Raw genomic sequence first — 18,437 nt, forward strand, 5'->3', positions numbered from 1 at the left:
CAGTGCTTACCTTTCCCAATGGAGTGTGACCGGATGCTTCAGCTATGCAACCTGTGCACTTCTATGTGCCTGCATGCAGGGGAGCTTTCCGACCGCTGTGTCTGAAAGCAGACTGGTGACAGCAGAGGGAGTGTTCGCGGTGACACCAACCCTACCAGTAACGTGCATTGGCCAGAGAGCACGGTAACTCTGATGTAAGTAAACAATACTATGCTGATGAAATATATTCACTATTCTGAACATTCTATAATGGACTCATAAGTCATGACAGACTCTGAGCTCCTCTTAAAAAAAAAACAATGCACAAATATCTATTATACCTATACACAATAACATCTATTTAAAAGTCACAGAATGGCTGAGGTTGGAAGGGACCTCTAGAGATCATCTAATCTAGAGATCGCCTAGTCAGTTCAAAGCACTTTTTGTTTCTGTAACTGAGGCTCCTTTATGAGGTTCAGGTAACYGCAGCTTCTGTCCTGCAGCTTCGCCTTCCACGTGGCAGTTGGTCACTTAGTGCCATACTGCAGCTCCCYCAAACAAGGCCGTGCACTCATCAGTGACCCACAGCACATCATGTTGTGATAAGGGCTGAGCACAGTGAGCAGCTTAGGTGAGAAGGTAACTTTGCTCACATACCTTGCTGTGTGAAGTAGGGCCGACCTTGCCCAACGTGAAAYCCAAGCTGCCGTGCCCGTGTGCAACACAACCTCCCTGACCTTCCCGGCCGGGCGCAAGCTGCTTCTCCGGCGCTAACATCGCGCCCTCGCGTCTCAAGTTCCGGGCGTGCTCCTGGCGTGTGCCACGTCCCTRCCTCTCACCGGCTCCCACCTGGCTGGCCAGGTTGTCACAGCTTGTTGCTTTCCCTCCTCCCAAAAGGCAGCGAGAGCCAGTTTTGCTCAGTGCACTTTGTCACTCGGGTCATGCCTACCACGGCAGGTCTGACCCYTCTCTAGTCAGTTCCATATTCTGCTTCCCAAAGAGATGGGGATCTTCAAAGCTAGTTGCAGCAGAGAAGTAAGGGAGGAAAAGTGGGTAACAAATWGAAAACAAGCTTTCTAGCTTCATTGATTTCCTAAGAGCTGGGGATTTAAACTAARAAGCAGCCACTTAAAATCATGTTGCTGCCTTTCTCCAGTTTTGCAAATCTCACAAGGGATTATGGTATTTTAATATATAGCTGTATGATAGAAAGRCTCTGAATAGATGACTAGGGCAGAAGATTACAGATGAGCACAACACTGGGGCAAAATAATGCGGCACAGTAATGTTAGTTGAGCTCRGGGTGAAGGAGTTGTGTTAGTGTCTCTTGGGTTGTGTACAGCTTTATGCAATCAAGACAGTGGCCTTTTATAAAGGAAGAGGGATCAAAAAAGAGTAGGACTAACCACATCTCTCTTCACTTACGTACATGAGCAAGTGCATTCGTGGGTGACAAGGTACAGATCCTGAGCAGGAGGCCCTGTATCATCCTCTTAGGGAGGCTGTGGGTGCTGACAGGCTTTGCAGCTTGAACTGACCATGAAATGCTGCCGTCCTTGTGCAACTTGAAGGGCTTCATTGGAAATAACTTTGTCAAATAGTAGCACTGATAAAAGGCAGCTGTGGCAAAAATATGCCTACTAAAAATGTGAAAAGCTCACTGTTTGCCATTTTGTGTCACTAAGATGGTAAAAGAGGAAGRGCAGAATGGCACTTGAACTGTAGCAAAAGCTAATCAGGCTTCTGTTTCTGAGAACAAGTTTGCTGTGGACTAGCACTTAGCCTCACTCCCCCACAAAGTRTATTTGAGGTTCAATAAACTGAAAATAGAGCAGAATGGATAGTGTTACTGAAATGCGATAGATATGCAATCTAATTTTGTATGTTTGTGTTTATGAAAACCCTATTTACGCAAGAAAAATATATCCTGACAGCTTTTCTGCAAAACATGATTAAAAATGTATTCCATTGTGGTAACGCCTCTTTTTGCTGCTAGCACTTTCTGCCTTAGCACTTGAACCAAAATCTTGCAGTACRATAACTTACATCCAGATTAATGTTAAAAAAAAAAAAAATTAAACCCCTCACTTCTGTTTCATGAAGCAACAAGAACCGTGCCCTGGAAGTTTGGCTAGTTTGTTCTGCTGTTGCCTTCATTTCCCTAGTATAATAGGGTTCCTGCTAAAGGGCTGAAGAGCTTAAAAGGAATTTAATTACTGTATAATAAGCCTTATCCTTTGGCGAGGGCCTTCACTGAAGCTAGACAGTGAGTGTTTTGTGACAGAAGGAAAAGCTGGAGGGAAAGGGGGAGGAGGAAGCTGCCCAATGACCACGGCTGGCCCCTCCGCATTCCTCCGAGGCTTGCTTTTTATAAACTTGGGAGCTGCTTTTATAGATGCTCCTCCAAACAGGTTTGTTTCTGGTCTTACTCTCCCATTTGGCCGCTGGAATGCGCGTACAAAAGGGCAGGCCCCCAAAGTGATTTTCCCTTGTGTTTTTGTGCTTCCAGCCAAGTTCCCTTTAAYGCATGGAGCGGGCGAAGCCGAGCTGACTGGCTGAGAGTATCGCAGAACCCGGGCGCAGCTGCTGCTTTAAGTGGCACTGTGATAACACAACAGCTCTGCTATTTACCGGGACTCAAGTGCCTGCACTGGCACACAGAGACGTTATATGAAATCCGAAAGCATGAGGATAAAGGAGATTTCCTTGCGGCAGGATCCTGACCTAAGGAAGGAGTTGGCACTGCTGGCTCGAGGATGTGACTTTGTTTTACCGTCTAGATTCAAGAAGAGACTGAAAGCTTTCCAGCAGGTCCAGGTTTGTCTTTCAGTTTCTATGATTAAGTTGTTGTTTTGTCAGMTATAGCTTCACAGGAACCCAAACTTCAGGAAAAAATATGGAAGTTTTTTTGCAGTTAAGCAGCATTTCAATAGCCTGTTCCTCTCTGTCTTGGGAAACTGAGCAGGTGGCTCTGCAAACCGCTATGAAAACAAGCAAAGCGCTTTGAGCCGTGTGGCAAAGATAAAAGTATGAGGTTTGCTGTGGGGCGTGTGAAAGTTGGTGCATTTAATGCAGTCAGGCTGTTCAAGGCTATTTACTTTAATTTGCAAGTTCATAATCTGCTTGTATTTCTTCAAGGAGCTTAATTTATATTTTATTGAAATGGGACGTTGAAAAAAATGCAAGCTGCATAGGCTGCAGCTGTATTAGCCCAAATGGGATATATTAAAAAATGCTTTCATCCTCAGCTGCTGATTTTGAGTGCCTTTGTGTTTAGATAAGTTGTTGCTACACTGGTCCCAGATCTGTCACTCAGCTGTTYTGCAATAGTGAGTTAAAGCCACCATTTTAAAGCGACCTTGTAATTGAAAATAGAAGCATTTAAAATTAGTAGGAAAACTACTGATAGAGTCAGTGCTCCAAGGGATGTTGATTGTTTGTTTGTTTATTTAAGGGGAAGCTTACAACTGTTTTATAGGTGTGATCAGGGAATTAACTTTTCCTTGCTACTCCTAACTTTTCCTGTTTTGGCGGTATGTGAATGCATTCATTTTRTCCATATCTCACCCTTACCATGTATCAAAGGGGTCTGCACCTCTGGCACATGAATATAGTAAACATAGCATAAAGGTGTATGACATCTTTACCCTTTTTTAATTAAGGAGAGTTTGGCAGTTGAATACAAATTACTTTGYCTTACGATTTGTGGGTTTTAAAATCATTCTAAATATAGCCTGCCACTTAATTTTGATTTCAGTGTGCCAGTGTCCCTTTCAGGTGACCTTCAGCAGTGGCCAGAGAGCCCTGGGGCACTAAAACTGTGTTACCTTTCTCCCTACTACATGAGTATTTCAGATTAGGATCAGGTTAGGATTAGTATGCGGAGTGTGGGTAGCCCTGCTGAAGGCAGTATCACCAACTCGCTTGTCAGTTCCAGTTGGCCTATCCTTGTGAATGGAAGGGTTTGATAAATCTGATATTCCGTGTTTCACACCGGAGGCAGAGCAGAGAGCTTGTTACTGGGGGCAGCCGAGGAAACGGGAGCGCTCCCTGGAGCCCCCAGAGCAGCCGGGCTGCCCTCTACTCAGGCACCGCGGAGCCGGAGGCGAAGTCTTTGCAAGCGAAGCCGCCGCTGTTTGCTGCGCCCTGTCCCTGCAGCTGCCTTTCCCCAGAGGGAAACGTGGGGCCCTTGTCCTTCTGCAGCGCGAGGCGCTTCGTGCCGGGCTGCGGGACAGGACGGTCCTGCGCATGTGGGATAGCTGCTCCTAGGGGAGAGCTTGTGGGACACGTAGGGGTTCCTGTCCTACCACGTAGCCAGGCGCAAGTTTGCAGGGGAGCAAATGAACAAATGTTTTCTCACTTTGAACCAGGCTTGCGCTTTTGGGGCAAGTGACAGTTGTTGATTAACATGTGTTAATCAACAGTATCATAGATAAAATTCTGCGGGCAGAACAGACGTAAAAGCAGTGGAGGGAAAAAATGGTATCTATCTTTGCTCAATTTGAGATAAAATACTGCAGCTTTCCTTCCAAATGGTGCTTCGATTCGTCTGTACAACTTTAAGACAACCTTTTTGAAATTAAGCTTAAAAGCAAAATATGAGTGTTGGTAACCCTTGGTCTCGAAGGAAGTTTGTTATTCTTTAACTGGTGATAGTTTATTTCAAATAGTGCATCATGTGTTTAGACACATTTCATAGAGCACTAGTCATCTTTGTTAAGGAAATCTCATGCTGAAATTAAAGCCTGCTTAGGACTTCTGTAGAATACCTTGATTTTTTTTTTCCCCTCATCTGAGTGGCTTAAGTTCGGTGACAAGAGAGTACCAGTTCCCCAGGAATACTGACTTTAGGCGGAACAGTTGACAAATCCGATGTAGAATGAGAATGCTAAAATCAAGCAATGTTGGAAGCCAGTCTACCTGGTCCTAAATTAAATTTAGGCATTTTTATATGAGCACAGTGGCTGCATCTTGTTGAATAAATGCCATTTTTCTTCCTTGGGAGGTTTAGTGCTGCAAGACAAACTCTTAAAATAAAAATTGAGTGCCAGGGGAGTATGACAGTGTAGCATGTGGCTGAATATCTCCTCTGTAGCCAACTGCAGTGACCACGTCTTGCACATAGTCTGGGGCTTCTAAGTCAGKGGTGGTTTTTGTAGAGCTAGGCCACCTGAGTAACCCCCTGTGTTGCTGAAAAGATCCTCACTGGGTCTGGGAAATCGAGTTTTATGAAAATATTTTAATAGCACTGAACTAGCACTGTTGGCAAGGTGGGTCACTCTGTAAAGCAGTGGGACAGATTGTTTCTCAGCAGTTGCTGATTGGTAAAGCTGAGGAAAATGGGACTTTCTGGAAGTATCAGTCAAAGATAAAATAGTGCTTGCTCGTGAAAATATCTTCTTTGTTTTGGGATGTTGAAGAAAATTCAAAAGGTACTTCTGAGCAGAACTTTATATACCTCTTATACCCTTCCTTAGCTAATGTAAGGAGATCTTTTTTACACCACGTAACATTCTAGCATATAATGAACTGGCAATATAATACTGGAAGAGCTGCTCTTCCATCACCCACAGCATCTATCAGGCTCATGAATTTTCCTAAAACCTTGCAGTGAGAATCACCATGTCTCAGCTATGTGGGCAAGTGAATGATGGGAACTGAAGGGCTGCTTGCCTGCCCCGAGCTGAGTGCTTTGCCCAGCAGCTGGTGGCATCTCTGCCTGTGACCTGCAGGAGTGTAAGGAACACTATTACCCAGACTGCGTAAAGAAAATATCTATGAAGTTGGAAACAAAACTTAACAGAATAAATGTCTGTGCTGCACTGTGACATCATATCCATGCAGGCTGGTATTTACCAAATGAGGAAGAGAGGTGTTTTTGCTACTTAAAARCTGACATTGCTTTGTAAAACAACTCGGTTTCAAGTTGAAACTACTAGACTTTTTTTTTAAAGCCAAATCAGTTTGTGTTGAGTAGCTTTAATGAGATGATTTTTTAAAAAACAAAAGAGCCAAAACTTTGAATTATTTATAATATCTTAACAGTACCAGATCTGCTRCTTGGTGAGCCCTATAGTTGTATGCGTCACACCTCAGTGTGGAAATGGAGAACTACCAGTTCCACAACCACCTGTTCCTGATACTAAATGCTGCTTACACAAGCTATTTATGTCAGCTGTATGTGAACTATTTTATCAACTTCTGCACAGTGGCTCAAAAGATTAGCTTTCCATCTGAGTCAAGTAAGCTGCCCCGCTTTAGTGCCTCTTGGTCACTTTTCCACTCTTCTGTTATTAAAAATGCTTTTTTTATGGCACATTCAAGGCAGCAATGAATAAAAGTACTAGTAGATATTAAGGCGTGCTGGGCTGGTGTGCAGTTGTGCTGTAGTCTGTATTTTGCAGTTGACCTTTGATTCTTCAAAGGTCAATAACATTCTCATTTCTGGGGTAAAATTAGTTTTGAAGAGTTTGCTTCYGTGCCTACATGCGTGAAGCCAGCAACATCCATCTGCAAAGCAATAGGTGATTAATGGTGAGCTTACCCAGTGGGGGCTCTTATCAAATCCTGTGGAGACCCTGTAACACCATAGAGGGAGAACCTGATATCCCTTTTTAAATGTTTTTTTTTAATCAAGTACATAAATACTTTTATAAGTATTTGCTGGAAAAAGATGTAGGGCACTTCATGTTAGGGTTTTTTGTTGTTGTTGTTTTGTTTTGTTTTTTTAACTGGTATAAATGATCTTCTGGAGCAGTGTCAACATTTCAGAATGTAAAACATGTGAACTACTGGCCGAGACTAGTTCGGATTAGAGATATTTTCTAACACTTGTGCTGTGGAGACTACAGATCTTRAAGTGCAGTGTCCGTGCTGCGGCAGCCGCTTGCGGAGCTGCCCATACCTGCTGAGAAAAGCTCACAAGAGCCCCCTGGTTTTGCTGCACTGCTAACGTGGTGCAATATCCTACAGCTGCCTTGACTTGCTCATGGAAGTGTCTAGGTCAGACCTCTCAGCCATTAAGTTCTTGATCCAAGAATTTAGACTTTCAAGAGTCTTAAAATGTTTTGGTTTTCATTTTTTCTATCTTTGTTTTCTGGACTAAAAGCTTCACAGACCTTTTGTGTTCTTCACCATACTTCTAGCTCTGTAGTCACTGATAACGCTAATAGTAGGTGGTCTGTGTATTTCAATTGTACTATTTTGTATGCTGGAAAGCCTGAATCAGTTGGGCACATAAATATCCTTTGACTTGTTCAGGTAAATAGTGGGATATGATTGTGGTGCTCCTGCATCCCGAGCAGGATTTCCTGGGGAAGCTGCCAGAGCACTTACTGCAACTGTCGGGTCTGCGGCCCTGCAGCAGGGCTGAGCTTGCGCATGTTCCTCAGGTCAGGAGTTGTGGGTTTTTCCCATTCTCAATTGACTCTGGTGGCCGAAACTTGCTTTGCTATMAACATCATGAGAGGAAATTTCAAAGTTTAAGAATAAAGTGGGTGTCCTAGCCCCATTTGTTATGGCTGATGTTTAAGTGATGACCTCTCCTGACAAAGAATCATTTTCTGTAGACAGATGTTAAGATCAAGTGATGTAACTAACTACTGTTTTTTCCCTATTTAAATGATCCATTTAGAAACTCATGGCTCCTTTGCAAGTAGTGAGTCCCAGTGTGGTCCAGTGGCTGTATAAAATTAAAATCATTAAGTGCCAAGATGATCTGAGCAGCTGGTTTCCTGAGAACGGCTGGAAGAATAGATTAAATCCATMTCCCTGTTCTCTGCCAGGATCTCCTGCCATCAGAGTATGTGCTGAGGAGACTGCAACTTTAGGAAACCCTGGCGTATTGGCTGCTTGGGTATTTGATTTGACATTATCAAACAATGATATGAATTAAGTCACAACCTATTCATAGTCACATTTTCACAGTCACATGTGACAGCCACAGTCACGTTTTTGCACTATTTCCACCTAGCTACAGGTAAGTGCTGTGGGAGTTGCCTTTTGCGACACCAGACTGCCTTTTGTCTACCAGGTGGCTTTTTCTGAAGAGCTCCACATCCTTTCCAACATTACCCGTACCGTTATTTTTTATGAATTAGCCAAGCAGGCAGAAGAGGCAAGAGGCTTCTTGCTGGTCACTGTTGGAGAATCTCATCTCTAAAAGCTCTAGGGAAAGTTCTGTCCACAAAGTAAGGTACGGTTGGACATGCCTGTAAGATGCAACCTTCTCTCTCATGTTCATGGTTTGGGGGCAGGTAGTTGCCACTTCCTTTTCCTTATAAATGATGATGGCAGTCTTCCTAATCACATAGTTGGGATGCTTTTGATGCTGAAATTCTGCTTAACTTTGCAGAAATAAATCCATACAAAAAAGTCAGCCCTATTTGAAAATGTTTTACAGGAGGAATGCATTTGCTATAGAATTCAGTTCCCACTCTCCTTGCCTAGATCAGCTATATCAAGTTGCAGGTTATAGGAATCCTGGAATTTCTGAAGCCGGTAGGATTCAAGTCAGAAACCTCACGGTTAGTGCAGCACTTGTATTGATGAAAGTGATGAGATTGGCAAATTAATTTCATAATGGTGAGGAGCAGCAAAAAAAMCAGATGCTCAGGTTCATCTGATGGAGTGGTTAATCTGTACTGATTTGGTGAAAAGCAGCTTTTGAGCATTTGAAAGATTCTCCWGTGCTTGTTTACTTACTGTACATTCCTTTTGTATGAGTGCATTGTGACTTGGCTTGCCAGAGAGAACCATTTGCACATGCTTTGGATGCATTTTTGCTTTCAATGAACAAGATGCTGTGCTACAACTTTCTCCTTATGTGTCAGACTTAATCTGTCCATCCATTAGTCCAACCATCTGAACAGCTYGTATAAATGGCCCAGATCTTGCATTCTCTGGCATGCAAGTATCTGGAGATACTTAGGCTTGCATATAGACTTTCCTTCAGTGGCTTGGAGCTTACTTAGGTCATTTAAATGGGGCTTGGTTCAATTAAATGGGTTGCTGATAGCTGGGACGCTAACAACATTATTTTAAAATCATGCTTTAAGCTACAGTGAGACCTCCAAGGCTTTTAGGAGAGCTAATGCTGGCTGGGGCCCTAGCAGTTTCGCTGCAGCCTGTGGGCCACTTACATCCCTGGCTGTTATGTAGTTGAGAGCCATTAGCTGAACTCCTCGCTGCTCTGCTGTCTTAAGTGAAAATAAGAGGAAAATCTGCTTAGAATCGCGGGCTCTGTACTGTGAGCTTCTGAACTGTGACCTGATGGACACGTTGTGGCTGGCACAGTTAAACCAGTCATCATGTGAAAGGTCATCCATCCTTACAGCTGTTTTATGTTTATAGCAAATAAGGAACTYGTATATTTTTAGGCCGTGGAGCTCTAGTTCTGATTGCATCCCCTTTCTCTGAGTATTTCTGCAAGTTATTTTTCAAGTCCTCTGAGTTTTGTTTGGTTTATTTATTTATTGTAAATCACAGAAGGACTCTGGACATTTGCTCAACCTCACAGAGCCTCTTTGGTTTGCTYGTGGAGCTGCTCTTTGCTGCCATTTGTCTGGCCCAACAACTCCAGGATACCTTAATTCTCTCAAATGGGCACAGCAGCGTATGGTCTCTTGGCCCATATGGATTAAGGCTATCAGCAAACRTAAGCCAGTCTAAAGCTGTGTCAGGGTTAAAACTAATAGATGTTTCTGCCTTACTGGTGGAGAGGGAAGGGGAATGTGTCTGATCAGGTCTCCAGAACATCCCAGCAGCTGCTAGAGCATAACTAAAGGCAGCGACCTGCAGTGCAGGGCAAGAAGAAGTACCTGGAACTGAAGCAGCCCTTGTTGGAGGAGGGACTCTCRCATACGGTCCCGGTGTCTGTATCTAACCTGTGTTCTCTGTAGGTGTCTCCTCGAGCTACATTAGGTTTCTGGGTTGCAGAAGCTCAACCTGGTGAGTCCGGATCTTGGCTTGCTTTAAGGCTCACTTAGGCTTGTCTCAAGTCCTGCTGCGACGTTGTTCTCWGCTTCCTCGTCAGCACCAGAGCCAGGTCACTGCTGAGTGCGATGAGATCAGCTGTGTGAGATGGAGGGAGAACAGATAAGGGCAGGGAGGTGGTTTTATTTTTGATCTTTGTTTTTCCAGCCGTTCATTGACCTGAGGCAATTCCCTACCCTGCGGCACTATCGCTAGTGCTAATGCCAAGGTTGGGAAAAAGTATTTATGGGAGTGCAGGTGTCCTGTGGTTTAGCTTGACTTATGCTGTGCTGAGAGCCTTTGGTACTAAGCTTTAGAGAAAGGCTCTGCCAGGAAAAGCTGCTTTTGAAAGCTTTAAATTACCAAAGGATCCTTTTTTTACTGAAGAAAATCTTGTTAAGCATGCTAGGCTAGGTGGTACAGTGAGCATGCAGTGAGCCCATTTAATAATAAATCTTCCTAAATTAGTTGGAAGAAAGAAATTTGGTGGAAAACAAAGCTATCTTAAAAAAAAATGGATACGTTGAAATCTGAACATCTGCCACAAAGTCAAGAAAACTTTTCCGTAGCATAAAGAATACTATTATAGATGTATTTTTTCTAGTCTTGTCCTAGTGAAGTTTTGGTAGCACACTTACCCACCATGGCTTCAACCTGCCAGAATATTTGGAATATTGCAACAGATTTTCTTAATAATTAAGTGGCTTTTTCTTCCCAATGAGTCAGCATCCTTCATCCAGAATGATAKAATTCCTTTATACAAAGAACTGTGTTCTTGTATCACTCTTAATCTGCAGTTTGCAAGATACAGTCTTTTTAAAAACTTAGTGGTGGTGGCGCTTGCCTATCCAGAAGGAAGTGCCGAGTGTCCCTGCACAGGAGGGAGTTAAAGCAGAATCCGTCGTCAGACTTTATTGGTCCGGCTTGAACTGCCGCTGTGTGAGGGTGGGGAGGCCGGAGATGATCCCTTTGAGCCTGCTTGCAGATAACATTATTTATATTCATCGTTTAATTTGGATAGGTTTTCCGGATTCTGAGAATTTATTTAGCTTAGTAAATTAGAGGTTTTTCATTTAAAACAAAAAGTGCAGAATAAGCTTAGGACTTCGAAGCTCGCGTATTAAACAGCGTCTATGTCACTTTACTGCCACCTTGTTGCCCGTCAGGGCCAGAAATACACAGTGTTGGCTTTTGCTTCCTCCAATGATCAGTATTTCTCAGCCACAGGAAGGAACTTGATGCAGTGTSCCGTGTTCTTGTTGCCAGGCTCAGTTAGTGGCTGGTTGCGGGGCAATTCAGCTTTCAAAGCTAAATAGCCTTTCTTTGCAGAAAGTMGTCTTAGTTTGTTATGCACCTGGGTGGAATTTGCATAAAATGTGATATACAGAAATAGAAGAATGAATCTGTTGAACTCGGTGTCAGCGAAACTGACTTAAAATGTGTTGCAACACTCTTTTACTAAATTTCCTGTCTAAAAACACTAGAGCCTTGAACAGAAATTTTACCTATTTGATAGGTCTTGGTTTTTTTTATTTCACTGGTATGTGGTACTTTTTTTTTTTTTTTGCTGGAGATCATGGTATACCACTTCTTAGTAAAAAAGTTAAATTTAAAGTTGGCTGTACGCTTGTGGTAGAATTTTTTTGCTCACACCAACTTAACGGTGTTGTGCATGTTCCCGTGCTTTTTGGTCCTGATAGGAACAGCTTATGGGAACTTGCATCAGATTATACAGCAAGGGCAGACTCTTTTAATGTTATAAATGCCTTTACAAACACCAGGCATAACAAATGCCGTTGTCTATCAGATACTAGGCAGCATAGGTACTTTGGTATGAAGATAGCCCTTTTTTTCTCACCCTTTTCTGTAATCTAATGTCAAAACAGTGCAGGTACCAAGTTAGGTTAATGAACTAGTGTCCTAATATGTTCAGATTGCTAAACAGTTAAGTTCATCAACAGTTGGCTTATATTTTCCAAGAAATACTGTTTAAGGGATAGTGTTTGGGGCTTCCTGGTCTGGTCCTGGTCTGGTCTGGTCCTGGTCTGTTCCTTCCTGGTCTGTCAACCCTCCCTTTGGACGAGCAGGGAGAGGGAAGAGGGTGCTTCACTTCAAGGGCTGCCCTCGTCAGTTCTGCTTAGGACCGGGTTTACTGCTCAGTGTTCAGTCATCGCTTGCTCATATCTATAGGAAGGCAGACGGGATGAGCAGACTCTCATCTTTGGGGTGAGGTGTATCCATATTCACCGGCCTGTTTGCCTATATAGCAATTATTATAATAGCTTCATTTTCCATTCACTGACAATGGCTGGAAAAAAATGGATATGGAAAGCAGCAAAATAAATTAGGAAATTTGCCCTTTTAGTTATTGCCCTGCTGGGATATAAATTTCCTTATAAATTTCCACTTCCTTATTTATGCAAGTCAAGGCAAATGTGTATTTCGTTATGTGTAGACAGTCGTCATGGTTGTATACGTCAGGAATGGAAAACAGTTATATGTATTGGAGGTTTTTTTAAATTCTCTTTATGGGCAAGTCTTACGGAAGTTTTCATACGTTATTGTAAATGAGGCATTTCTAAGGAACTCTCACTTTCCATCTTAACATAAAACCTAAACTTCARTGGCAACTTTAAAATAAATTACTGATTCTGGACCTAATATATAGTAATATATACGCTACTATATACTAATATATACTTATTTCAAAGGTTAGGATGTCATTGAATCCTTATGCTGTAGCTCATGTCATCTTGGCTGAATTATTTACAAGCCTTTTCCTAACACAGAATATGTTATTTTTTGTGTGTATCTTGGCAAGTTGCTCTAGAATTCTTGACCTACCAAGCCAGTGCCTTTTGGCAGTTTATTTTAATGGGACTAGTGTTAAAGGTTTTAACTTACAACCATAAGAAAATTTAGGTCTCCTTYTAAATAGACGCATTAGAGAATCAGTAGCAAACTGTTGCTGCAGATCTTCAGTTCAAATATTTGCCATTCAGACTTGTGGCAGTTCTTGATAATGAAGAAATTCTCTCACAAGAAGTTTACAAATCATTTCATTACCACTTAACCTCCTGGAATTGGTACATTCTGATTGCTCTGGAATAATAGTCAACTCATCTGTACAGTATGAACATCTACACAAGTACCTAGATGAAGTTCCAGAAAGCAGGCCAGGTTTGAGCACCTGGGTATTATGCCCCTCTTCTACTCAGAGTGTAGAAGGAGCTCAGTGGTATTAGGAGGAGCTTTCTGGTTGTCACCTGGGAGTTCAGGCTCAGAGAAGAAACTTAGGGTTTCTTGGGAAGGTGGGGAGAAAGAGGAGGTGTAATGCCAACTTTGAAACACATTAGCTGGGGCTGGTGATTTTGGATGACTTGTTTTCTCCTTCGGTACAGGAAACCTCTGTGTGTGTTGGGTGACTTCAGCCGGACAGATGAGCTGCCTGATTGCTCATGGCCTCAAGAAGCCCTAAAGCGCCCAGAACATCCACGTGGCAGTAGGGACGCGGGAGCTGTGCTCCAAGCGGCTGGTGGATACCACGGGGACCACCCTTGGGCATTTCTTAGCATGGCTTGATACTATGGTAGCTAAGCCCTGGGATCAGAAAACTGTTTTGCTACTGAAAATTATGGTCTAGGAATTTTTATGCTTGCTTTGAGATGCTCATCAGTGGTTCTAGTACACCTTTGACCTTTGAGGAAGCGCTGAGGAGCTACCTCCTTGCTTTGAAGGAAGTCAAAGAGCCTGGAAAAAATAGGTTCATGAGGGGAAGAAGTTACAAATTCTTTGAAAAGGTACCAAAAAAGGGAAGCTTCCCAAGAGTCCCAGCTGATCAGCTCAAAGGGTGAAGAATGAAACACAGTGTTTCCAAAACTTGTAGCAGAAGTTTTACATTCTGTAGTTGCTTTCAGGATGGAGTGAATGTCTAAGGTTTAGCTTGTAAAACGGTACATTTTTTTTTTTTACACTAAACAAATGCAGAATTCAAAATCYGAATATAAATGTAACTTTTCCCTTGTATCTCAGAGCTTTTTTTCTTCCTATGCGACTTTCAGCAATTCTGAATCTGTAGCTTAGCTTATTCATTACAATTGTTCTCTGGAACATGTTTCCAGTAAAYAGAAAGATAAGCAAAATGTTTTTAAGAAATAATAATAATAAAAGCTTTTATTGTATAGTCCTCTTAAAAGCACCCACAGAAGTTGCGTGTGCTAGAAGAGCTGTTACCACAAATCTTGAATTGTTATCAGAAATTTTGAAGCTCTGTGGCAATTTGAGCAGCTGATGTGCAGAGTACRGGTCAGAGTTAAAAAGGAAATTAGTGCAATTACATACATTGCTCGTAGTGCCCATGGTAGTGTTACTTGGGCAATAAAATGTTGATGTTTATATTCTTTTCGAAAGTTTGGAAGTCTGGAGTTGAAAGGGCTTTTTATACCCCGTGGTACTCTTGTTGACTTTAATTTTAGTGATTCCGCTGATGAGACTTCAGCTAATGAGTAAGTGTCAAAAGTTTTAATTTACAGGATTGTTAGAAAATTGCAAGCATTGATTCTAGGTGTCTCAGATTCAAAGTAACTTCTTCCTCTGTGAAATAAAATTTAACTAATTTGAGGGAACTCAGCACCTGTGAACATGATCACTAGCTCAAATGACAAGGCAGAGGGGGCACAATTAATTCGGGCTTTCTTATTCTGTATATTCCAGTAAAGACTTCAGGGCTACCAGGATGATCAGGGGCCTGAACATCTGCCCTATGAGGAAAGGCTGAGGGAGCTGGGTCTGTTCAGCCTGGAGAAGAGGAGGCTGAGGGGGGACCTGATCAGCGTGTATAAATACCTCAAGGGAGGCAGTGAGGAGGAGGGGGGCGGCCTCTTTTCAGTGGTGGCCAGCGATAGGACTAGAGGAAACGGCCACAAGCTGAGGCACCAAAAGTTCCACAGGAACTTGAGAAAACGCTTTTTGACAGTGAGGGTGACAGAGCCCTGGAACAGGCTGCCCAGAGAGGTTGTGGAGTCTCCTTCTTYGGAGATCTTTAAAACCTGCTTGGATGCAGCCCTGTGCCCCGTGCTCTGGGTGACCCTGCGTGAGCAGGGTGGGGTTGGACTAAGATGACCTCTGAGATCACCTTATGCATTCTATGACTGGAGTCCTGAAACTAAAAAACTTGCTGTCTGCACAATGCTTGCTTCCCAGGTTTTTCAATGACTTAAGAAAGGATTTTGAGTATAGGAGGGAGGKAGGTATCTTCACAGCCATTTTGATGCAGACCTGGATTGGAAACGAGGGGAATGGAATTCAGGATCTTGGGCCTATTTAACACTAGGCTAAGCTGTAATAGCATTAACCTTTGTTACGTTTAAATATGACCTTGGRATGAACAACTTCATGAGGTGCTGCAGTTTCCGAGCTGCTGCTAACTTGATTCTTTCTTTGCTTGCTGCCTTTGTTGCTCTGCCTTGCTGGCTTTTTTATTTTTTTTATTTTTTGAAGCTAAGGAAAAGGCGAAATCTTTAAAGAAGCTGCATTTAAGTAGACAATGGCTCTTGATACTGGTCTTTTATAGCATGGCATATCACATGTTCTAGTGAAGCAGTTTTCTAAACTCTTATGTCAAAATGCRTAATGTGCGAAAAATATTTGAAGAAATTATTTACTTTCAGAAAAATGACTTTTTTAAGGTTTGGAAAATACATGCATCTCCATCATAAATCAATAAGCTTGCAACTTATTATAAGTTATTTCAAAAAACTGGAAAGACTTGAAAAGCAGATTCCCTCATGAGCTGTTAAGCTTAGTGTTCAGTAGTTTTTTTCTGTAAACTGAAAGTGGTAAAATAGAGTGCTTCGGATGTCTCCAGTAAGCRGTATTTTGTGTCTTAATCTTGAGATTTAATATGATGTAAAACACTAAAGCTGTTTGTCTTAAATTTTTAAGATCTTGGAAAGATTTCCAAATGACAGTTTCTAAAACAGTTTGTGATATTCCACTCGGCTCTCATTCTCAGATAGCTTTCTCCAACCTTTCATAAATCTTTTATTTGGTATTCTTGCAACATACCTTCAAATATGATGTCTTTCAGTCCTTATCTGAGGATGACTACAGAAATCTCTTTATTTTACCTGACTGTCAAATGTGTTTTTCATTTAGGTTCAGACAAAGAAGGAAGAACCTTTGCCAACATCGCTTAGTCAGACCATTCCAACTTTCTATTTTCCTCGAGGGTGTCCTAAGGAAAAAGTGAATATAGATGCTGTGATTTCCAAAATTGAAAGAACTTTCTCTGAATTTCCAAATGAGAGGGCAACTCTAGAAGATATGGGGAAAGTTGCAAAGGTAAGGATTTGTTGCCTTTCTATGTTCAGTACTGTAAACCTGTGGAAAGGCCTTAGGAGTTCAGCATCTTCTGTTTTCTTGCAGTAGGTGTTTTCAGCTCTTACAAGGTAGTATCAATAAGACTTCACAAGTAGCATGACTGCTAGCACAGTTATGTGAGGAAAATGTTTGAATTAACTATGTCCCRAACTTCTCTACATCATGGTTACCAAAAAGACGTGCCAGAAACCAAAATCTGACTAACTTYGTATTTGCTTAAACTKCCAAATACTCAAGGGTTTATTATAYGATCTGYATTCACGAACCAGCCCTCAGGCAAAGCCCTGTTAGTCTGCAGTTTGGTTTCAGGACTCTGGAGTTTYAGCTGTGTGATTAAAATGCCCATGTAACTAACATGATATAAACGCTTGCAGATTGTGGTTTTTGCATTGAAGTGTCCTGAACTTCCATTGTAAAACACAGAAATCCATAATGGCTTGAGATTTGGGATTATTGCACTTCTGTGGCTCTTGAAACACTAATCTAGAGTTACTGTAGAGTGAGAAAATACTGGGTTAGCAGCCAAGGTGTGGAGGCAGGCTTCAGTGGAGGAAGGAGTGATTTGTTTCTGCTTTGTAATGCATGGCAAAATAGATTAATGAAATGAAATTTAAATTGTATTATACTCTAACTCCTGAAGCATTATCACTGGAAGTCATAATCTTGAGTTCTCRTTCCTGTTCCTATTACTTTGCACATTAAGTCCAGGGTCTAGAAAACAGAAACAAAGACCTTCTCAACTCCTTCTCAAACTCCTGGCTTGTCCCGGCTATTTAGCTGAATAACAGGATCCTTCCCTTCCACAGCACCTTTCCCCATGGAAATGGTGCTTCAGCAAGAGGTGGAGGGTGCCRCTTATAGATAAGTCAGAGAACAAGGTGCCCTCCAGAAGCAGGAATGGTCTGAAGTTGATTCTTGGTTTCCCTTTGTTTGCTTTTATGCAAGCAATAGATGAAAAGTAGCTGTACTTATTCCTCTAGAAACTTGGTACGTTGTATAACATGCCTGGCCTTGTGTGGGATCCGCAGGTGCGGGTTTGCCTGTCACTCCAGAGCCACAGTGCAGGTTAGGCTTTGTTGTTAACACTGAGGAAGTGTGGAAGAGGCAGAAGCAGCTCTGAGGTGGAAGGGACCTCTGAAGCTGTGAAGGTGTCGCTGTCCAGTGTCCCAAAGTGAGTGGCCACTGCTGGCCCTGCTGAGAGCTGGGCGCAAGATACATGTCCAAGCGCAAGGATGCAGGCAGGTAGAGCCATCCTGGGAATCAAGCACACACCAACTGGCTCCAGTCCAGCATAGTAGTTGGTGCTGTCATGAGCCCAACGTAAGCACACTTGGCCCTTTAGCAGAGCTGATTAGCTTGGACTCTATTCAGCTGCTTGGAGAGAGCAGATACGTGGCTGCCTTCAGCTATTGGGCATACTGAAAGCTGCCTGGCCTTTTGCTTTCCTCTTTCAGATTTATGCCTAAAGCAATTGCTTAAGCTTACCTGTTTTGAAGGGCACAGTTGGTTTCAGAAACGGTTTTAAAAATGTGTGGTCATTGTACATTTAGAAATACTTTTACTCCTCTATGCATATGTGCACTGATACAAACTTTTCTCCTGTGATATCGCTTAACACTTGCAAAAAATAATGTTTGGAAGGTTTGTTAAATGAGGGAGTAACCCTCAGAATTAATCAATGAGCTGACTTGATGTATGCTTTAATTCTAGGCTTGTGCATGTCCCCTTTACTGGAAAGGTCCCTTGTTTTATTGTGCTGGAGGTGAACGAACAGGATATGTGTCAGTTCATAAATTCGTCGCAATGTGGCGGAAGTAAGTAGCCTGCATTTTTACAGGGACTCTATATCTTGATTTAAATGTGATATTTTAACTGTTGAAAGAGATATACAGCTAGTAAGGGGAAGAAAACATTTTTCTACAATCAAGCATTGACAGCAAACTTGTAGCTAGGGAAATGTAAATAGCGCATCCCTTTAAAAATAAGTATTTATTTTGCTTACAGATTTAACTCTTTTTAAATATTTGTGGTAATTGGCTGCAACTGTTCATGGAAAAAGTAAAAACTATGGTTCTACCTTCAAAAGTCAGTTCTGGAAAAAT

General features: G+C 42.2%; 1 protein-coding gene across 3 annotated transcripts in view; it reads left to right on the plus strand.

The window, feature by feature from the left end:
* The window catches only part of PPP2R3B (protein phosphatase 2 regulatory subunit B''beta), a 52,523-nt gene that overhangs the window by 13,845 nt on the left and 20,241 nt on the right, over nt 1-18,437 (plus strand). For 2 of the 3 annotated variants that reach the window (XM_026034248.1, XM_026034250.1), the window contains exons 3-4: nt 16,111-16,296; nt 18,046-18,149. In XM_026034248.1, coding sequence (XP_025890033.1) covers nt 16,111-16,296; nt 18,046-18,149 — 290 coding nt within the window. Of the gene's footprint in view, nt 1-2,491; nt 2,800-16,110; nt 16,297-18,045; nt 18,150-18,437 lie in introns of all 3 variants that reach the window. The other variant, XM_026034249.1, reaches the window with a different exon arrangement.

Source organism: Nothoprocta perdicaria, unplaced genomic scaffold (genome assembly GCF_003342845.1).
Source record: "Nothoprocta perdicaria isolate Ctin4 unplaced genomic scaffold, notPer1 scaffold_140, whole genome shotgun sequence".
Classification (NCBI taxonomy): domain Eukaryota; kingdom Metazoa; phylum Chordata; class Aves; order Tinamiformes; family Tinamidae; genus Nothoprocta; species Nothoprocta perdicaria.